This window comes from Mus caroli, unplaced genomic scaffold (assembly GCF_978045245.1).
Source record: "Mus caroli unplaced genomic scaffold, Mus_caroli_1 scaffold_9, whole genome shotgun sequence".
In the NCBI taxonomy this organism is placed as follows: Eukaryota; Metazoa; Chordata; class Mammalia; order Rodentia; family Muridae; genus Mus; species Mus caroli.
In genome coordinates, this window is record NW_028227264.1 from 78,570,895 (window position 1) to 78,593,235 (window position 22,341).

At 52.6% G+C, this 22,341-nt stretch overlaps 1 protein-coding gene across 4 annotated transcripts in view; it reads left to right on the forward strand.

The window, feature by feature from the left end:
- Palm (paralemmin) overlaps positions 1-22,322 on the forward strand; it is a 28,407-nt gene extending 6,085 nt beyond the window's left edge. Inside the window, exons 1-9 of one of the 4 annotated variants that reach the window (XM_085842972.1) lie at positions 6,619-6,637; positions 7,211-7,262; positions 7,613-7,693; positions 8,129-8,259; positions 10,643-10,793; positions 13,297-13,318; positions 16,567-16,623; positions 18,205-18,336; positions 20,474-22,322. In XM_085842972.1, the coding sequence (XP_085699098.1) occupies positions 8,198-8,259; positions 10,643-10,793; positions 13,297-13,318; positions 16,567-16,623; positions 18,205-18,336; positions 20,474-20,994 (945 nt within the window). In that variant the 5' untranslated portion in view covers positions 6,619-6,637; positions 7,211-7,262; positions 7,613-7,693; positions 8,129-8,197 and the 3' untranslated portion in view covers positions 20,995-22,322. Of the gene's footprint in view, positions 1-6,618; positions 6,638-6,780; positions 6,800-7,210; positions 7,263-7,612; positions 7,694-8,128; positions 8,260-10,642; positions 10,794-13,296; positions 13,319-16,566; positions 16,624-18,204; positions 18,337-20,473 lie in introns of those variants that run through there. The other 3 variants (XM_029482807.2, XM_021174125.3, XM_021174126.3) reach the window with 3 other exon arrangements.
- Positions 22,323-22,341: the final 19 nt, after the last annotated feature.

Sequence of the window (22,341 nt, forward strand, 5' to 3'; positions counted from 1 at the left end):
GTGCATAAACAGAGTCGCAAGCAAAACACTCATATGAATAAAAAAACAGATCTAAACAATAAATGTATGTGTGTGTGTCTGTGTGTCTGTCTTTGTGTGTGTCTGTGTCTGTATGTGTGTCTATATGTGTATCTGTATGTGTGACTGTATGTGTGTCTCTGTGTGTGTCTGTGTGTGTCTGTGTGTGTGTGTCTGTGTGTGTGTGTCTGTATGTGTGTCTGTGTGTATGTATGTGTCTGTGTGTATGTCTCTGTGTGTGTGTCTATGTGTATGTCTCTGTGTGTCTGTATGTGTGTCTCTGTGTGTGTCTGTATGTGTGTCTGTGTGTATCTCTGTATTTATGTGTGTCTGTATGTATGTCTGTGTGTGTGTGTGTCTGTATGTGTGTCTGTGTGTGTGTCTGTGTGTGTGTCTGTGTGTGTGTCTGTATGTGTGTGTATGTGTATGTGTCTGTATGTGTGTGTGTCTGTATATGTGTCTTTGTGTGTGTCCGTATGTGTGTCTTTGTGTGTGTATGTGTCTCTCTCTCTCTCTGTGCATGTACATGAGTGCTGTGCACATGACACCACTGCCAGAAGCCAGAAGATGACATTGGCTCTCCTAGGGCTGGAGTTACCCATGCTGTGAGCTGCCATGTGGGTGCTGAGAACTGAGCCTGGGTCCTCTGGAAAAGCAGCTGGTGCTCTAATCACAGAACCTTCTCCCGGCTTCCTAAAAGTATTTTTTAGCTACATTTTATTTGTGTGTTTTATGGAATGGGCATGCATGACACAGAAGACATGAGCAGAAGAAGTTAGAGGACAATTTTCACAAGTCTGTTTTCTGTGGGTCCTGGGGCTCCAACTCATGTTGCCAGGCTTGACAGCAAGCTCCTTTATCCACTGAGCCCTTCTCCTTGGTCCCAAAAGTGGTTTTTAGTCTGAACTGAACTTCTGGACTGGAAGTCTAAAAATCTCTAAATCTGAATCTCTTTTTCTCCCCACCCTCCTTGAGATGGGTTAGCCTGGGGCACACACCGCCTCCTGCTGCCTCAGCCTCCTGAGTGCTAGGGAACCAGGGTGTGCATCAAAGCTGGATGAAAACCCGAAACCTGGGTCCTGCAGGGATGGCTCAGGGGTTAAGAGCAAGCACTCTTCTTCCAGAGGACTTGGGTTTTGGTCCCTCCTGAAGCAGGTCGAGTATGCAGCATGCAGTGCTTCTGGGGCTGAGGTCCCTTGGAGAGGCCACTCTCCTGGTATCGCATGAACCCTGAGCTCCCATTCCCAGCATCACAGAAAGCAGGCATGGATGGGACACAGGCAGGAGGGTCAGGAATTCCCCGGCATCCTTGGCTTCATACAAAGTCCAGCTGTGCCCTGGGTTACCTGAGGCCCTGCCGCAGAGAAAAGATGGTGTTCTGTGAATACCTGAACCAAATGCATTTTGTGTTAAGTTGATCCCTTTCCGTTTCCCATAAAGGGACATTAACCTACATATTGATGCAATGTATTTGACCATAACCTGTATCTGCTCTCCAGTGGTGGTTCTCCACTCATGGGTCACAGCCCCACAAGCCTCTCACATGAGTCGCCTAAGACCATGGGAAAACGCAGATGCTCACATTCCTAACAGTACTGAAATTACAGTTATGAAGTAGCTATGAAATAAGTTTATGATTGGGGTCAACCAGCCACCCCACATGTGGGACCTATGAAAGTGTTGCAGTAGCAGGAAGGTTGAGACCCACCACGCCACAACACCCCACTACCCCAAAATGAAGTCACTCCACCCTAGGTCTTCAGCATCCCTGAATCCGCTTCCAATCTCCGGATGGAGTCCCACACTGTGCAGCGGTGCCGTTGCTCCCGTCATTCTGTCACTCCACGCCGTGCCATATGCTGAAGCTTTGCGCTTTTTGTTCTTTTTTTTTTTTTAAAGATTTATTTATTTATTTTATGTACGTGAGTACACTGTAGCTGAACAGATGGTTGTGAACCTTCATGTGGTTGTTAGGAATTGAATTTTTAGGACCCCTGCTCACTCCAGTCAACTCTGCTCGCTCCAGCCCAAAGATTTATTTATTATTATACACTGTAGCTGTCTTCAGATGCGTCAGAAAAGGGCATCAGATCTCATTACGGGTGGTTGTGAGCCACCATGTAGTTGCTGGGATTTGAACTCAGGACCTTCAGAAGAGCAGTCAGTGCTCTTAACAACTGAGCCATTTTGCCAGTCTGCTCTTTTTGTTCTTATGGGACACAAAAAATGATGAAGTGTCATGAGTCACGGAGGTTAGGGCTAAGGAGTGTTTGAGCTGAGAATTAAGATGGTCAGGGGTTGCCTGGGTAGGGAGATCTGGGGGAGGCAGAATGGCAAGCACCAAGGTTCAGGGGTCACAGCAGGCTCCAGATGTTTGAGGATCTCTCCTGGAAGTGTTATGGGGGGGGGGTGTCTGTGGAAACTGATCTCTGCATTAGAATATGCCTGAGTTTTCATTTCACCTGTGAGGATCCAGGGCAGGGTCCAGCTTCTCATCCAACCACAGGTTAGTGGCCAAATCTCCATTCCCCTGGCATGGGCCTGCCCTGCTGGGAGATGACTGAGTCTCTCCTCCAGCCTGAGGAGACTCCCTGGAGGGCTCCCTGGGGGAAGAGGCTGTGCCAGCTTATCTTGGGGGATGGAAAGGCTGGAGCTGATGAAAAGAAGGGAAAGCCAGCCTAAGGGATAGGGTTAGGTTAGGGTTTAGAGCCTGGGGGGAGGTGCGCGTGTTTCTAAAGGTGTCAAATAGTAAGAGCCCAGGAGACAGGGTGCTCTGAGGGGGGGGGGGCAGACAGGTGGATTGGGCAACCCCACGCTGGAGGCCTCAGTGGGGGAAGGGCTGCCCTGTCAGTCGCCACTCATCCCCACTCATCCCCGCCTCACTCCCCTCCCAGCCAAGGTTACCATCAGCGCTTTCCTTTCATTTAGCTTCAGGAATGTTCTGGGCACTGGGCTCCATGCCTGACCAGCTTGATCCCTCTCATTGCTGTCCTGCCGGACACTGGAGCTGCCCAGGCTGTGGAAGGAGAAGCGTGGTCAACACCCCCTGTGCCCCTCCCCCACCCCATCCCTGCCAGGGCCGCCCTGGCCGCTGGGTGACCTTGGGCCTGTTGCATAACCTCTCTGGGCCTTGCAAAAACAAAACTGGAAGCCAAGGCTTGGGCTGGGCTGTCACTGGCTTCCCATTATCTCATCTGGAGTTGAATTATCTCAGGAGCTGGGAGATGAGGCCCTCCCTGGTCCTCAACCACCCACACAAAGCAGCCAAGGAGCCCAGATCCCCCACTGGGTGCCTGAAAATAATCCCCAGAAGGTGCTACTCCTTGAGTGGCAGGCTGAATGGGCATGGGGGGCTCCGAGCTGGTGCCCACTGTCTCCATCTCCAGAGGTACCAGGACAGGCTCAGCAGAGACCACAAGTCACCTGGCTGGGGACACACAGCTGGCAGCACGCCATCTGTCTCACTAAAACTAAACTTGTATAAGCTTCTCCATGCTTATACAAGACCTTTGTAGATACAGCCTCTATTTGGTGTTTCCCAGCCCCAACCCCAATCCACAAGGTCACCACACAGGGGGTTCTCTCAGGGTGTATGTAGCCCAGGCTGGCCTCAAGCTTACTGAAAGTTCCCTTCCTTAGCTTCCCAAGCACAGGGATGGTAGACATCCGCCACTATGCCCCGCTCTATTTGCACACACACATATAAAACCTTTTTTTTTGTTGTTTTGGTTTGTTTTTTGAGACATTGTTTCTCTTTCCCAGAACTTGCTCTGTAGACCAAACTGGTCTCTAACTCAGAGATTTGCCTGCCTCTGGGGTGCTGGGATTAAAGGCTTTTGCCACTATGTCCCTGCTTATTTTTATTTTTGGAAATAAGAGTCCCACATAGCCCAGGCTGCTCCCAAGCTCTCTATGTAACTAGGGATGACCTTGAACTGATTCCCAGAACCCTATCTCCTGAGTGCGGGGATGACCTGGGCCTCTTACATGTTTGGAGCAACTCCCACCATCTCTACCTCAGCCCCAAAGTCTCTTTTCACTCTGTATTTTGATACCGGGTCACACCAAGTTTTTTCAAGCTGGGTTTGAACTCACTATCCTGCCTCAGTGTGTCTATTGCTGAAATCACAGGCGGCGCCTGTAGATATGATTTGGGCTTAATGATTTGCATATTTCTTCCCTCTTAACCTTCATTGCCTGGTCCGGACCCTTTCTAGGGAGATGCGTGGGCACGCCAAAACCAAAATAGGAGAAAAACGCCCTCTCCCCGCACCCCTCAAAGCTACTGGATGTCTCGCAGCCCCCTAGCACCGGGCCGGGGGTGGATGCTCAGCGCAGGCCCCACCTCCACACTCGGGGCCTCGCGTTGCCATGGGGACAGCGAGGTTGCCAGGGCGACCGCCTCCCGCGGGCCCGCCATCCAGCGTGGCAGTGGCGCCCGGGGGTGGGGAGGGGTGCGCAGGGAGGGTTCAGCTGCGCGCCTGTACTTGTGACCAAGCAGCGACAATATGGAGAAGGAAGGGACCGAGGGATGGAAATTGTCTTCTTGGGACGTTGTCTATGTCGGCTGGCTGTGTCTGCTTGACTTTCATCAGGCCCTGGACTGGGGACAGGCCGTCCAGCTGAGGACACTGACGGCTTTGTTGTCTCACCCGCCCACAGCTGTCTCTGTGTCCCGCCTGTGGCCACCTGATTCTTTGGTGGGGGGAATTACACACTGGGTGGGTAGTTCAGCGTGGCCCTTCTTCCCGAGGGTCTTTAATCTTTTCAATTTTATATTTATTATACCTAAGTACACTGTAGCTGTCTTCAGACACTCCAGAAGAGGGCGTTAGATCTCATTACAGATGCTTGGGAGCCACCATGTGGTTGCTGGGAATTGAACTCAGGAGCTCTGGAAGAGCAGTCAGTGTTCTTAACAGCTGAGCCATCTCTTTAGCCCCTGGATTTTATTTTTAAACAGTCTCACTATGTAGCTCTGGGAGCTCACTATGTAGCCGCCTGCTGCCTCCCAGGTGCTGGGGTTAAGAGATGGCCTTGGAGAAGGACTTCTCACCTCTGCGCTCTTCCTAGAAGGACAAAGGAGGGAGTGCTGAGCGACCTCTGCCTGCACAGCAGCCCCTCTGTGTCTAGCCCCTCTGCACACAGCATTCCGCCTTGAGAGAACTCAGCAGGCAGCTCCCAGGAGATGCAAAGGCCTGGGTGTAGGGAGGGCCGGGACCCAGGCAAGTCGGCCACACCAGACCCAGACTTCTCGCGGGATGATGTGAGTGAAGGAGAGAGGCGGGGTCGGGTTGTCGCTATGAGAAGGTAGTTTGCGTTGTTGGGTATAGAGCAGTTGCAGGGAGGCAGAGAAGTGGGAGGGGACAGTAAAAGTCTGGCTTGGTCAGGGACATTTGGGGCTGTAAGGAAATAAGTGGGCCTCGGGGCTGGTGAGATGGCTCAGTGAGTAAGAGCACCCGACTGCTCTTCCCAAGGTCCGGAGTTCAAATCCCAGCAACCACATGGTGGCTCACAACCATCCCTAACGAGATCTGACTCCCTCTTCTGGAGTGTCTGAAGACAGCTACAGTGTACTTACATATAGTCAATAAATAAATCTTTACAAAAAAAAAAGTGGGCCTCATAGGAAGAAAGTAGCCAAGAAAGACTGTTCCCATGGACCCTGTAAGGTCCCCAGAGCCAAGCTGAGACCAGCCTCTCCCGAAACCCACTGTGGAAGCCAGCCTCAGTGAGGCTGAGGCAGGAGGATTGCATGTTTCAGACTAGCATGGGCAGCTCCCTGAGACCCTATCTCACTATAACAGTGGAAGTTCTTCTTCAGTTGGTAGAGTTGTCTATGCACTAGGACCTAAGGTCAATCTTGGCTCCCTTGTTAAAGCCAGGAATGGCTGTGTGGTGGCCTGTGCTTGTAACCCCAGTAATGGGGGTGTGGGTGACAGGTGGCTAGCCAACCTAACCTCACCAGGGAGCTCCTCGCCAGTGACAAACTGTCTTATAGACCAAGCAGGGTAGTGACGGAGGAATAACACCAGAGATGGGCCTCTGATTTCCACACCTATGTGTCTATGTGTGTACAAATGTGCATGCACACACAGTGGTCACAGAGATTGGGTCCCCACCTAGAATCCCTCGGTGAGGGGGCTGGAGGTGTGGTCAGAGATGGATACCCCCCACCCCACACCTAGAATCCCCCAATGATCAGCTGGGGGCGGGGTCAGGTGTAGAGACCCTGCTTATCAGGTAAAAAAAGTTCCTGGATTCCATTCCCAGGCCTGTAAAAATAGATAAATCAGTGTGGGCTCACTCTACCAGGCCCCCAGGGAGGCACTGAGAGGGAAGGTGCTTCCTGCCAGGAAGGGAGCAGGCTGTCCAGGGTCACCTGTCAGGGCGTGGGAGCCGGTCACTTCACAGGCCTTAGTGAGGTCAGGAAACTAAACCGGAGGGTTGGGGGTGGGGAGATGTCGCTGGCTCCAGGTTGTCTGGGTGGACTTGGGTGGAGGCAGCTCTCGGGTGGGGGTTGCAGGACCGCCTCCCTGCTGTGGTCCTAGGCCAGCTCAGAGTTACATGCCTCTCCTGCTCCTGAGTCGCACAGATGGGGAAACTGAGGCCCCGAGAGGTACAGAGAAGCCTTTAGCGGGCATTCTGGGAAGCTTCACCCCAGGCCAAGGGTGTTGTGCATCGCTGTAATTTCAGTCTGTGGAGATAAGGCATCAGGAAATTCGGGGAGCTGGGGCGGTGTCTGAGCCTAACCCTTTTGGACAGCTGTCTCAAGAACAAGGTGGAGATGATCTTGGCTTTGCGGGGGCTTTGCTGCTTGTCCAATCTTTGGCTGCTTTGAGATTCTACCATTCTGTCACCTACTTTGCAGGGTCAAGTGGCCGATGGCGGGTGGGGGTCCCTGATCCTTCCTAAGCTTGACCTGGTTGAGGGGAGGGTCCCTGAGGGTCATTTTGACATGTCCTCTAGTCTGTCCTCGGAGGTGACACCCCTCTTTAATTTTGCTGCCTGGTGAACTACTATGTATTCTTCATGGCCCAAACCTAATACCCCCTTTTCCTATATCCATCCCAGGTCTCTAGACAGAGCCTCTGAGAGAGCCCAGGAGAGGCCCACTGGAGAGGGAATCTAGGGTTAAGGGTGGCCCTGCATTGGCTACAGTAAAGGACCTGACTCTGTCTTCTATATGCAGGGTCCTGGCAACAGACACGGCGTCCCAGCAGGAGCGGCTTCAAGCCATCGCTGTGAGTTCCTCCCATTTGGGTCCTGGGGTCACAAGCAGGGTGGGCAGGATCCCTGATGCACAGTCTATGCTTCAGAACTTGGATGCAGCTAGTAGCGTTATCTAGGGTTCCCAGAAATGAAAGTAGGGGTCCTCTTGTTTTCATGTGACCTTTGGCCCCCTTGGGGGACAGGTGGGGAAACTGAGGCTGGCATTTGTCACAACCCAGGCTTACAATCTGCAAATGCTCCCATGTCTGGGTCACCTGGCAGTGCAGGGTACGGTTCGCAGGGGTGCTGAGTCTCCTGGGTAACACAGGGGTGGTTGTGGTCCCAGGGGCCAGGGTTGTCCTGACCTGGTCTGCACCCACAGGAGAAGCGTAGGAAGCAGGCAGAGATTGAGAGCAAGCGGAGACAACTGGAGGATGACCGAAGACAGCTGCAGTACCTGAAGGTAGGGTCGTAGTGGAGGGGGTGAAGCAGGTGGGGCCTTGGGTGGGGTCTGTGTTCAGGGCCTTGGGTGAAGCATGTGGGCGGGGTCTTGGGCAGACCTATGGGCGTGGCCTTGTGTGGAGACTGAGGGTGGGGCCTGGAGGGACACTTTGGGCTCTAGATCTATTTGAGCACTGATCTTTGGGATGGACCCAGACCTATGGGGGCAGTTTGTCCAAGGTGGGTCTGTGAAGTTCTATGTGGAGCCTGCATGGGACTACTGGCATATGTGACCTTGGGATGGGGCTAAGGTCACTGTAATCTCAGTTTTGACCTCCAGCCTAACCCGGACAGTGAGTGACCCACGTTCATAATTCTGACCTGAGTCCCGAGTCTAACTTTGCCCTACCCAACCATAACTCTACCTCAATTCTGAGCCGCTTCCCTGCCACCTTAGTCCAAGGCACTGAGGGAACGCTGGCTGCTGGAGGGGACACCATCCTCAGCCTCAGAGGGCGACGAGGACATGAGGAAACAGATGCAGGAGGATGAGCAGAAAGCCCGGGGCCTGGAGGAATCCATCACCAGGTGAGCATTAGGGAAGGGGGCCTGTCCAGGTGACATGATGGGGGAGTCCAGATGGATGGGTCAGAAATGGGCAGGTGTGTCACAGTGTGGACCTTTCCATGTGCCTCAGAAAGGATCACACAGTGTACAGCCTCCAGCTACAACCTAGCCTTCCTCCTCTGTGACATCCCTACACAGGAGCAGGTGTGCGGAGGCCTGGGCAAGCAGAAGTCCCGAAGGAAGGGAAGGACCGTCACCAGCCTCCCTGAGGGCTTCCTGGCGCCAGCCCAGCTGGCCTTTACAGCTCTAATAGAGACCACAGAGGCAGATGGGCTCACAGGAAGCCGTAGAGGGGACAGGATGGGGAGAAGAGCCTTTCCCTGAAGCCTGGAACAAAACACAAGTGTTTCCTTAGGCTGGTAGGGGTCTGGCTTGGAGAAGAGGGGTCAGCCTAGCAGGAAATGACTCACTCACATCTACAGTACCTGCAAGCAAGGAAAGGACTCCCACGTGAGAGTCCTTTCAGCCTGGCCATGAGAGGCCCCGAGGCCTTGCCTATGGGGTTAGCCAGTATTTCCGGGTCCAGGAGGAGCAGTCAAAGATAGCATTTGGGGTTCTCTTGCATGTGAAAGCTAAGTGCAGCCTGCCCGCGGGCTCGGGGCTTCAGTTTCCCTCCCTATGAAGCTCAGGGGTCCCACTGAGTGTTTTTTGAGGTTTGGGTTTGGGTTTTGCCCTGCTGGTAGAACTAAGGACTAAAACCAGCCTAGGCCTAGGCTCACCGCTGGCCAGGTCCCCAGTCCCTCATTGGAGGATTCTAGAGAGGGGCTCCACCCTCACCACACCCACAGTCTATCAGGGGCTCCATCCTGACCACACTCATAGCCCCCTCACTGCCTCCATCTTTTTTTGTTTTTGTTGTTGTTGTTGTTGTTTGTTTGTTTGTTTTTTCCGAGACAGGGTTTCTCTGTGTAGCCCTGGCTGTCCTGGAACTCACTCTGTAGACCAGGCTGGCCTCGAACTCAGAAATCTGCCTGCCTCTGCCTCCCAAGTGCTGGGATTAAAAGCGTGCGCCACCACCACCCGGCTGCCTCCATCTTTTAAAATTCGTATATTTTACTTTATGTGAGTACACTGTAGCTGTCTTCAGACACACCAGAAGAGGGCATCAGATCCCATTTAAGATGGTTGTGAGCCACTATGTGGCTGCTGGGATTTGAACTCAGGACCTCTGGCAGAGCAGTCAGTGCTCTTAACCACTGAGCCATCTCTCCAGCTCTATATTTTTTTGGCTTGCTTTTTTGAACCAGGATCTCAGACTGCCTTAAGACTGTCTGCTTCCCCCCCTGCAGCGTCCTGCCACGTACGGGGCAAGCTACCGTTGCCCGGCTCTGTCCTAGTTATTTGTTTGTACTGAAGTCTTCTGATGCTTGTGACAGTGACACATATTTTTCCATTGTCCCTACAATGCTAACACTTCCTGTCAGGTTTGAATGGGAAAACAGAGAGGGGAGTTTATTTGAAGCAGACTCAGCCCTGGGTGGATCCCAGCCCTGCTGTTTGCTGCCTGAGTGAGTCACAGGCTGACCAGGGCTGCACGTGCGGTAAAACACCCAAATGGAGGCTGGGTAGGATGGTTCAGTGGCCAGAGTGCTTGCGGCCGAGCTTGACAACCTGAGTTTGGTCCCCAGAACTCACACGGCACCCTGCACACTGGTGGCACCGTGGCATGTGTACACGCACTGACACTATGTGGTAATAAGTAAATGTAAGAATAAAGATGAGGGCTGGTGAGATGGCTCAGTGGGTAAGAGCACCCGACTGCTCTTCCGAAGGTCAGGAGTTCAAATCCCAGCAACCACATGGTGGCTCACAACCATCCATAACAAGATCTGACTCCCTCTTCTGGAGTGTCTGAAGACAGCTACAGTGTACTTACATATAATAAATAAATAAATCTTTAAAAAAAAAAAAAAAAGAATAAAGATGAGGGCTGGTGAGATGGCTCAGTGGGTAAGAGTACCCGACTGCTCTTCTGAAGGTCCAGAGTTCAAATCCCAGCAACCACATGGTGGCTCACAACCATCCATAACAAGATCTGACTCCCTCTTCTGGAGTGTCTGAAGACAGCTACAGTGTACTTACATATAATAAATAAATAAATCTTAAAAAAAAAAAAAGAATAAAGATGAAGTTAGGTTTGAGCTGGGCATCATGGGGCCCACCTGTCACCCCAGCACTTGGGAGGCAGAGGCAAATCTCTCAGGTCAAGGCCAGCCTGGTCTGCATAGTGAGTTCCAGGACAGCCAGGGCTACACAGAGAAAACCCTGTCCTCGGGAGAGAAAAGAACAAAAACAAACACAGACTGAGTTTGTGGGGCTCAGTGTGTGTTCTCTCACCCTCCAGGCTCGAGAAAGAGATCGATGTTCTGGAGTTTGGAGAGTCAGCCCCGGCTGCCTCAAAGGAGAATTCAGCAGCCCCCAGCCCAGGCCGCCCCCAGTCTGCAAGCCCAGCCAAGGAGGAGCAAAAGTCAGAAACCATGGTGAACGCTCAGCAGGTGAGAGACTCCCGAGGAGGTGGGGTCCTGAGCAAAACCAACCCCTTCCTCAGTGCATGGGAGTGGAGGCTGTGCAACCTGAGAGGAATTGCTTGACCTCTCTGAGCTTCAGTTTCCTGTATGTGGAGGCAACTTCTATGCCTGACTGTTGGCCATTACAGTCAGGCCTTGGCCTCAGATGGACCCCACCCTCAGACTTTCCTGTGCTTTTTTAAATTTTCTGTTTTTATTCTCAGTTTTTTTCTTGTTTTCTTTTTTTCAGGGGAAGTATTGTTCATTGAACCTAGGGCCTGAGACATGTTATTCACCCCCCTAATTACTGATCCACATCTTAGCCTAATTAAAAAAAATTAGCCTAATATTCTTTTTTTTTTTCTTTTTCTGTCTTTTGAGACAGGATTTCTCTGTGTGTAGCCCTGGATGCCTAGAACTTGCTCTGTAGACCAGGCTGATCTCTTACTTTTAATCATGTGGGGTACATACACATGTCACACGGGCCAGAGAACCCCTCTGGCGGTCAAGTCTTCCTTCTCAACCTTGATGTGGGTCCCAGGGATTGAACTTCGGTCTTCAGGATTGGTGGCGTGTGCCTTTGCCCCGTGAGCCACCATCTTGCTGACCTAAGTTTTGGCTCTTTTGAGATGGGATCTCACTGTATACATGCCAGCTCGGGCTCAGGCTCTCCCTTTACCAACCTCAGCAAGCCTGCACTGCCATATCCAGTTGTGCATGCTGCTTTTTATGTGTTTGTGTGGGTGTGCATGTGTACGTGTGTGTTCATGTGGTGGGGGGTACATTCGCGAGCGTCTGTATGTGTGTGAAATCTATGTGCACACATAGGTATGTATGTATGCAGAGGCCACAAGTTGCATGATGTGTCTGCCTCAGTTGATCTCTCCACATTATTATTATTTTTTGAAATATGTATTTACTTATTTTAGAATCAAGGCCTCACTAAGTAGCCCTGGCTGTCCTAGAACTCTCTCTGTAGACCGGGCTGGCCTTGGACTCACAGATCGCTGCCTGCCTCTCCCTCTTGATTAAAGGCATGTACTACCATGCCTGGCTTTAAAAGATTTATTTTAAATTATGTGTTTATACGTGTGTCTTTGTGTGTGCACATGAGTGCAGTGACCACGGAGGCCGGAAGGGGGCGTCAGACCCCCTGGAACTGGAGTTCCGGGTGATTGTCAGCTGCCCAGTGTGGGTGCTGGGGACTGGAACTGAGTCTTCTGTGGAAGCAGCCAGTGCTCTTAGGCTGCGAGCCATCTCCCCAGCCTCACCCGACTTCTTTCATTTATTATTTATCTATTATTTTATTTTTGAGACAAGTTCTCCCATTAAGCCTGTTCGCCGGTTCAGCGGGGAGCTCTGAGGATCCTCCTGACTCTGCCTTCCTTTGTGCGTTTTGCAGGCAGGGGTGCGGGGACCAGAACTCAGACCCTGCTGTTTGTCTGGCATGGTTTTGTTTTGTTTGTTTATTTATTTAGATTTTTTTTCGAGACAGGGTTTCTCTGTGTAGCCCTGGCTGACCTGGAACTCACTCTGTAGACCAGGCTGGCCTCAAACTCAGAAATCCGCCTGCCTCTGCCTCTCAAGTGCTGGGATTAAAGGCGTGGGCTACCACTGCATGGCTGGCATGGTTTTATGAACTGGGCTGTCTCCTGGCCCTGTTGATGCTGTGTTTTATTGAACATGTACTGTGTGCATGCCCATGAACTAAATAACCATAATGTTCATACCTTTCTGGTAGGAATAACTTCCCCATCTGTAGCCAGGACACTGCTTCTCCAATCATAATCATAATAAGCAATCTGGTTTGTGTTTAGTTTTGTTTTTTGAGACAGCATCTCACTACTTAGACGAGGCTGGCCTCAAACCCAAAGAGATCCTGCTGCCTCTGCCTTCTGATCCTTGGGATTAAAGGTGTAAGGCACCACACCTGCCCATAAATAGTTTTAAACACCTCCTTGTGATGGAGAAAGGGCCAAGCCCAAGGCTAGAGAGGTTAAGGGTCTGACTCCAGGCCACACAGCTGACAGGAGATCTGTAGGGGCGGGGCTGGGGATGAACTCAAGGCGCTGTGCATACTGGGAAACTGCTCTGCTACTGGAGAGCTAGCCCAGCCCTCGCCTGTTGTATGCTACCCTGGGTTGGGGAGACCAAAATGTCCTCTGAGTGTCCCCCCAGCCTCTTGGCACATGAGCACTGTCAGCTGGTAAAGTGACCAGACCTAGTCTCAGGGAATCCCTGGGCACTGGGCGGCCCACCCTTCCCCCAAAGCATCTAGGGCCATGAGGAGGGTGGGCAGGCTTCCCAGAGGGTGTGAGTTTTGAAGATTGAACAGGAATTCTCCAAGCACAAATTGACAGCTTTTGCTGGAGACCCCATTAGAGGTTAAGGCTGTCAGGCTGACGGCCTCATTCTCCAGCCGAGAATGAAGCTTAGGGCTGTGGAGGAGGCTGAGAGGACAGTTCATAATCCTTTCCCTCTTTTCTTGCAGACTCCGTTGGGTACCCCAAAAGGTAAGCTTCCAGCCAGGACATGCAGCCTCTGGTGCCCTCTGGTGGTGAGATGTGGGATGGTGGGTGAGGTTTGAGGAACTCAATCAGCGCACTTTATGGATCAGGCTGTGGTGGCGGAGACCTGGCCACATCCACTCTCTGTGTCATAGTCCCCAGCTGGCTGGCCTCTGGCCTAACATTTGTAAACTGTCACCGCTGTCATCCCGGTGCTGAGTCGGCCACGGCGGGAGGAACCTGGACTCACTGACAGACCAGCGCAGCCTAATCCGTAAGCTTCAGGCTCCATGAGAAACAGGCAGGGCCGGGCGTGGTGGCACACGCCTTTAATCCCAGCACTCGGGAGGCAGAGGCAGGCGGATTTCTGAGTTCGAGGCCAGCCTGGTCTACAAAGTGAGCTCCAGGACAGCCAGGGCTATACAGAGAAACCCTGTCTCGTAAAACCAAAAAAAAAAAAGAGAAACAGGCAGGATTGGGAGGTAGCTCAATGGTCAAGCCACGCCTCCAGGGACCTGAGTACAGTTCCCAGCATCCACGTCAGGCAGCTCCAGGGGACCCGATTCCATGAGCATCTACATACTCATGTACACACATACACGCCTAACTAGGATATAATACACTGAGGAAATACCCTGCCTTCGAGGTGAAAAGCAATTGACAAAGGCACAGGGTGTCAACTTTGGGCTTCTGTGTGCACACGCACATTTGTATACACTCCCTCATGAATAAGTATACATATCACACACACATTTTTTTTTTTAAACCATTTTTTTTTTTTAAGATTTATTTATTATATGTAAGTACACTGTAGCTGTCTTCAGACACTCCAGAAGAGGGCGCCAGATCTTGTTACGGATGGTTGTGAGCCACCATGTGGTTGCTGGGATTTGAACTCTGGACCTTCGGAAGAGCAGTCGGGTGCTCTTACCCACTGAGCCATCTCACCAGCCCCACACACACATTTTTAAAAGAGAGAGATGGCCAGGCGGTGGTGGCACACACCTAATCCCAGCACTTGGAGGTAGAGGCAGGTGGATCTCTGATTTCAAGGCCAGCCTGGTCTACATAACGAGTTCTAGGATAGCCAGGGCTACACAGAGAAAAAAAAAAAAAAGAGTACCCAGGGAGCTGAAGGGGTTTGCAGCCCTATAGGAGCACCAGTACCCTCAGAGCTCCCAGGGACTAAACCACCAACCAAAGAAAACACATGATGGGACTCATGGCTCTAGCTGCATATGTAGCAGAGGATGGCCTTGTTGGTCATCAATGGGAGGAGAGGCCCTTGGTCCTGTGAAGGTTCTGTGTCCCACTATAGGGGAATGCCTGGGCCAGGAAGCAGAAGTGGGTGGGTTGGGGAGCGGGGGGAAGCGGGGAGGGGATAGGGAATTTTCAGAGGGGAAACTAGGAAAGGGGATAATATTTGAAATGTAAATAAAGAAAATATGTAATAAAAAAGGAAAGAAGAAATATATGTATATGTAAGACATGTACATGTCTCGTGTATAAATACACTTTAGAAATATCTTCCCTAGTTTATCTTTATTATTTTTACGTGTATGACTGTTTTGCCTTCATGTGTGTCCGTACCATGTGTGCTGGTGCTGACGAGGTGGTGGAACCTCTATGCGGGTGCTGGAAACCAAACCCAGGTCCTGGGCAACAAGTGCTCTTTTTTTTTTTTTTTTTTTTTTGAGACAGGGTTTCTCTGTATAGCCCTGGCTGTCCTGGAACTCACTCTGTAGACCAGGCTGGCCCGAACTCAGAAATCCGCCTGCCTCTGCCTCCCAAGTGCTGGGATTAAAGGCATGCGCCACCACGCCCAGCGCAACAAGTGCTCTTAACCACGAGCCCTATAAATACAGTTTTTAAAATCAGAGTCTCAGCCATGCAGTGTGGCACACACCTTTAATCCCAGGACCTCGGAGAGAGATGGATCTCTCAGTCTAAGTCTAGCCTGGTCTACAGAAGATGGATCTCTAAGTCTGAGTCTAGCCTGATCTACAGAAGATGGATCTCTAAGTCTGAGTCTAGCCTGGTCTATACAGGGCTATACAGAGAAACCCTGTCTTGAAAAAACAAAAACTCACTGTGGCTGATAAGGACCCTGAAGTCCTGATCCTCCTGCCCCTGCCTCCCAATTACTGGGGCTGACAGTGCCAGTGTGTGGGTCTGTGTGGTACTGGGGATGGGGCCAGGGATTCCTACATGCCAAGCAAGCTCTGTCCACTGAGCCCAAGCCCAACTCTATCTATCTATCTATCTATCTATCTATCTATCTATCTATCTATCTATCTATCTATCTATTTTTCTTTCTACTTTTGAGGCAAGGTTTTTACATAGTCCTGGTTGTCTGGAAGTCCCTCTGAAGACCAGGCGGCCTTGAACTCAGAGCCACCTGCCTGTCTCCTGAGTGCTGGGATCAATGGTGTGTGCCACCACACCCGTCTCAGCTCTCTGATTTTTGAGCATGTGTTTCTGCCCAGGGCAGCAGACATGGCTGTCAGTGCAGCCCTAGGACTCTCTGACCTGATTTGCTGTTAATTATTCATATGGAGTGTCCCCTAGTCTTGCGGTAGAATTAAAAATTAATAATTAAAAGAAAATCCACACAGGCTTCTTAGGGATTCTGTGAAAGCCAGTTTTGGGCTGAATAATGAGGAGTCTGAGGCTGAGCTGGGCTGGCTGTGGGGTGAGGGGCCCTGGGCGTGCACAGTGCTGGAGGATGTAGCTGTGGTCTCTGGAGGACAGTGTGTGTGTTGGGGTCTGGGACCCAGGCAATGTCAGAAGTCTGAAGGGTTTGAGGTGCAGATAGCGTGTTGGGGGTCTGAAGGTGTTGGGTGCACGTATTGAAGGTCTGAGGGTACAGTTCCGTGTATTGAGGCTCTGGGGGTATAGGAGAAAGTGTTAGGGGGCCTAAAGGTGCGGTGCAGTTGCATGTGTTGGGATCTGGGGTACAGATGAATGTGTTGGAAATCTAGGGGTGTAGATGCATTGTTGGGGTCTGAGGTGCATTGTATTGGGGTCCTGGGGGTGCAGGTGTAAATGTTGAGGGCCTGGGATCCAGGTGCATGTGTTGGGGGTCTGGAGTGCAGACACGTGTTGGAGGTCTGGGGTCCCAGTACATATTCTGATTGTCTGGGCCATATGCAGATCTGGCCATGTCTGGATTCATGTTCTTGTAGAGATGTTTGTGGGAATCCTGTAATCTTGTCTCTGACTCCATCTCTTTCTCCACCCTGTGCCCCATGCAGAGAATCGCACGTCCACACCGGTGCGGAGTCCAGGGGGATCCACAATGATGAAAGCAGGTGGGTCACCCGCATCCCCTACCTGGTGTCTAGCTACCACCTGAGGCTCTGTCTGGATCCTGCAGTGGGGTTCACCTGGACGTGCCCTTGGCAGGGTGTCCAGTGACCTCAGAGCCCATTTGCTTTGCTGTGATTGGCCCAGGCTTCTCTGAGAAGACGGGCCCAGCATGGGGGCTCTAACCCAGTGCCCGCGGCTTTCATCCCTAACCTCAGCCTGAGGACCTGGGGGGTGGTTGGCGCTCAGGCTGAACATGCTCCCACATGCCTGACCATGCTTGCATCACATCCTGCCTGCTCCAGGGGTCCCAGCATCACATTGACCTCACGTACGAGGAGGACCTGACATGTTCTGTACCCAAAACCCAGAAAAACAAGGGATTAGTGGGTACTCTATTATAGCATCCCAGGGAGAGGAAGACAGCAGGAGACCGAGAATTTCTTGCATAGTCTAAGTTCAGGAGGACTAGGGGATGTTCCATAATTCAGAAGGTGCCGTCAGAATCTCTGTTGTAATAACACCAGGTGTGGCTCCCATCCCCCATCTCTTCAAGCCAGTGACTTTGTAGAGAGCGCACACATCCTGCCCAATGGAGCAGGCAGCCTTGTAAGTAGGTATGTAGTAGGTATGTAGTTACAGAGTCAAATGATTAACTTACAATCAGTTATTCATTCAACAAATGCTTATGAAGACAGACACAAAAGAGGAGGAGTTGGTATTCTGGCGGGTGCAAGTGGCTGTTCAATTAACTGTGCCAGAAAAGGAGAGAGGACAGCGGGAAGGAGCGAGCAGTTCTCAGGGCCCCAGAGCTGCCAGGAGGACAGCCTTGGGAAGAGCAGGGATACCCACGTGCTTACAAGTGACCCCTCGTAGCTGCACAGAGAACACACCAGGACTGAGGAGACCACTGGGCCAGGGAGCCATGCTAGGTCCCAGCCTTGGTGGTGGGGTACTGTGTGGGTCAGCAGCAGAAAGTTCTAGATGTTTCTGGAGGTGACGGCGAGAGGGCCCAGCCTATGGGGATGGACAGCAGGCTGAGATGGAGTGCTGGGAGCTCAGTTGGCTCTGTGTGAGGTCTGATGTGGCTGCTAGGGTTTAGCATCTCTCAGAGTACCGTGAAGAGGTTTCTGGGCAGGAACATGGTCAGTGTCTAGGCAGCTGCTGTTAAAATTCATCTCACCGGGCATGGCGGCCACGCCTTTAATTCCAGCATGCAGGAGGCAGAGACTGGTAGATCTCTGTGAGTTCAAGACCAGGAAGAGTCTAGTGGCTCAGCGGGACACAGTGGGCATAGATGGAAGGACATGGGGTCTTGGGGTGGGGGACATTAGCATGGGCTCTAGGTTCTAAGCAGAATGCATACTTGAACCCTTGTCATCCAGAGCTATGGAAGGATCTGGAGTGGGGAGGGCTGCATCTGGGGTGTGCTCAGCATCCCAGCGTGCTCAGCGTCCCTGGCGTGACTGCCATCGCTGCTTGGCTCTGCCGCTATCTTTCTTCCCTGGCTTGGCCATAGCCCAGCGGGGGGAACCTGAACCTGAGGGCAGATGGGTCGTGGGGTAACCCCGTGCCTCTTGTATCAGCCATGTACTCGGTGGAGATCACGGTCGAGAAGGACAAGGTGACCGGGGAGACCAGGGTGCTGTCCAGCACCACAGTGCTCCCCCGGGACCCACTCCCTCAGGGCGTGAAAGTCTACGAGGACGAAACAAAAGGTATGAGAAGCCCGTGCCTGCTGCAGGGGCACCCAGCAGAGCCTAGGTTGCCCTGCCCAGCCCTTTCTCCTGGCCTGGTCAGTCATTCAGAACCTGGGCTGTGTGCTGAGCACTGAGGTGAAATCTAGAGGCAGGTTTAGCCATTCATTGTAAAGCTCTTACCTGCCACTCAAAGTTAAAGCAAGGAGGGAGCTTCCCAGAGGCCCCCAGTTCATAGCCAAGGGAAGGAAACAGCACCTGGCCGGAGCCATAGATTGTGCAAAGGCCCTGAGGTGAGCAGATGGTGAATACTGAAAGAAGGGCTGTGGGGACTGAGAGATGGTTGGTTCAGAGGTTAAGAGCACTGGCTGCTTTTCCAAAGATCCTGAGTTCAATTCCCAGCAACCACATGGTGGCTGTATGATGAGATCTAGTGCCCTCTTCTGGCCTGCAGGCATAGATGCAAGCGGAATGCTGTATACATAATAAATAAATTTAAAAAACAAAAAAACAAAACCAGAAGAAGAAGAAAGGGCTTTGAGCTACAGGGGAGAAGGGATTGTGGCCTGAAAGCGATGGGTGGCCTGGGCGGAGGGATGTTGGTATAGAAGAGATCTAATTTTATGTGTCTGGATGGTAAAGACAAAAGTCAGAGCCTCCAGAGTGCTAGGCAAAGGCTAACAACTAATGCCCCAGCCCCTCACTGGGGGATTCTAGGAAGGGCTCCACCCTTAACCACGCCCCAGCCCCTCACGGGGGGGGGGGGGGGGGGGAGGGGGATTCTAGGCAAGGCTCCACCCCTGATCAAGCTCCCAGCCCCTCACTGGGGGATTCTAGGTGGGGCTCCACCCCTAAGCCTCCACCTCCATCCTACCCACTGTGGAATTCTAAGTTGGTCTTTCTGGCTTTCCTGACTGGCTTTATAGGTGTTTAACGGACGGATCTATGGGGAAGTGGTGTTGAGGAAACTAGATACATCTAATCTGGGACATTTTTTAGCAGGAACCATAAAGTCAAATTGGTCCCCACCCCATCCCTTTTTTAAAGAAATAAATACATACCATATAATTGTCCTTTTTACAGTTTGTGATTTAGGAGGTTTACAGTCATTTTATATACTTTCAGAGCATTGCATTACCCCAAAGGAAGTCCCCACCCCGACAAGCTGTCGCTCGCTCCATTACACCCACGAACACACACACACACCACACACACACACACAGTCTCAGGATTGCACTTTCAGACAGTTCCTATCACAGAGATCCCCACTATGTGACCTTTTGTGTCTGGGTTCCTCACTGCGCAAAAGCGGTGTCCTTAAGGTCCCTCCATGCTATGTGTGTGTGTCAGAGAGTGTGGAAGGACTGTGCTGTGTATGTTTACTACCGGGCATGTTTGTGTGTGCACACATGCCTTATCAAGAGTGTAACTGACGTGGGACTTGCTGGCCCCGGTGGATGTGACTGTTTATGAAGGACAGCAAGGCTGATGATATCCATTGCCACTCCCAGAGTGACTCCACAGGGCTCCACCCTGGGCCATTCCATCCACCTCTGCACAGTCTCTCTGGGGACCCAGAACCAGCTAGACTGGACCCTGGTTGCTTGGTAACAGCAGGAGATCTGTTTCCGTGGAGACTGATGGCTTGAATTCTCATCTTAGAGGCCCAGGCCCATGGGAGAGATTCGACCCCACCTTCTGCACCTCCAGTGTCACCAAGAGACCAGGCACAGGGACTCTCCTCCAGGGGTTTGGGAAGCTAACATCTGGGAATGGTAGCCCTGACCCTTCATTAGATTCCTGGAATCGCCCTGTCTGCGCCTCCTGAAGTCTAGGATCCCAGAGGAGTTTGCAGAGCTGAGGTTCAGGTGTGCTCTGGGGCTGTAGACAGCTGTTCCCATCGGTGAGGAGACATTGACCTTATTTAGCTCCTCATAACCCAGAAAGTGACAGCCAGGCCTGATAGTGCATACCTGTTGTCCCAGCACCCAGGAAGCTGGGGCTGGAGAGCGTGGTAATCCTCCTACCTCAGTCTCCTTGAGCTCTGGAATGACAGATGTTTACCACCAGAGCTGATTGTCAAGGCTTGTATCTGCCTCAGCCTCCGGGCTCTGCCCCAGCGCCAGCCCGCTAACTCTCTCTGTGTGTCCCCACGCAGTGGTCCATGCTGTGGACGGCATCGCTGAGAACGGGATCCAGCCTCTAAGTTCCTCCGAGGTGGACGAACTCATTCACAAGGCCGATGAGGTCACACTGAGCGAGGCAGGGTCCACAGCTGGGCCAGTGGAGCCTCGGGGACTCGCAGAGGATGTCACCAGGACCACGCCGTCCAGAAGGGAGATCACAGGAGTTGAGGCTCAACCAGGAGAGGCCACATCAGGCCCACCAGGCATCCAGCCCGGTCAGGAGCCCCCGGTCACCATGGTCTTCATGGGTTATCAGAACGTGGAAGATGAAGCAGAAACCAAGAAGGTACTGGGCCTGCAGGACACCATCAAGGCTGAACTGGTGGTGATTGAAGATGCAGCCACGCCCAGGGAGCCCGCACCTCTCAATGGCAGTGCGGCTGAGCTCCCGGCCACCAAGGAGGAGAACCAGACCGGGCCCACGACCACGCCCAGCGACGCCCAGGATCTTGACATGAAGAAGCCTCGCTGTAGATGTTGTTCTGTCATGTGAGCCGTCGGGGCACCCCGGTCCCCGGTCCCTGTCCTATGCTCCACACTCAAACCCAGCAGCCCGGCCCTCCCCGGCGCCTGCCCACCCTCACCCTCCGCCTCACAGGCCCCAGACACGTGTGTGGTCCCTATGCACCTCAAGTCTCGGGTGGGGGGTGCTCTGCCCGTCACCACACTCCACACTCACCCCGAACCTCTGAGCCATGGGTCACCCCTTGGTGAGAGACAGGCCAGCCCATATCAGCCCTTCTAAGAATGGGGACCCCTCAGTCCAGGTCACAGCAGGTTTACACAGGCGGCTTATGCCCACCATAGTCCCAGCCTGGTGTCCCCTTGCCGTCCCAGGCCAGCCTGTCTGTGCCTTATCGTTACTTTTGGGGAGTCTTCGAGGGGACCAGAAAGCGTCTCCCTGGCCAAGGCGCCAGTGGCCTAATGTGGGCAGGTGGGGTGAGGCCACAGTTCTTTGGGGACTCAAAGTCTTGAAGTTCTAGGGAGGACGACGGGCACCTGTGGATCCCCTCCCATAGGTAGCGGAGCTCAAAGCAGGGGAAACTTCACCGGGTATGGAACAATCACCCGCAAGATGGAGTCATTGTTGGCCAGCCAAGCCACTCCCTGTCCTGAGTCCCACCCCCACCCCACCATGCACACACTGGGCCCTTCTTCCTGGTGCTAATTTTGGGAGCTTTGGGGTCACCTCTGCCCTCTTCTCTAGTTGGTTTGGACCAGGGTCCTGGGTTTCCCACGTACCCCCATACCCCAGAAGTCAGTGGGTATGTCTGCCAGCGCCACAAAACCTAGCATATCCAGGCAGGTTTAGGCTGCTACACACACATTTTGGGTGGGAGTAAGGGACCCCCCATCTGCCACCTGGCCTGACGGGAGCCTGGCAGAGGGTCACCAACCTTCAGGCAGGCAGCAGTAGCCACTTTGGTCCCCAGAGGCACAACCCTGCACACAGGCGCTGACTCAGCTTCAAAGGACCACGCCCGGTCTAGGTTCCTTTCCTTGGGACCCCAGCCTGGTGTGCAGCTGGGTGCAAGACCTCCTGCGGGCCCCGTCACTACCCGCAGCTGCAGTAGGGGCTCAAGCAGAGGCCACGGGGTCTGTGTCCTGTCCTTCCCGTGGCCTGGAGGAGAGGCGCACTTTCCTGAGGGTGAGCTATGGCCGTGGTCATGGCACCCCCCTCTTCCTCCTCCTTTGAGTCTGCCTGAGTTCCTCAAGCCCTGAGCCTCGGCTGAAGTGCCCTTGCTGCCCCCTTCTGCTTTTGACGTGTGGCAAGGCCCCGCCCTTCACCCCCATGTTCTTGACTTTCCCAGAGAAACAAATTAAAAAAAAAAAAAAAAAA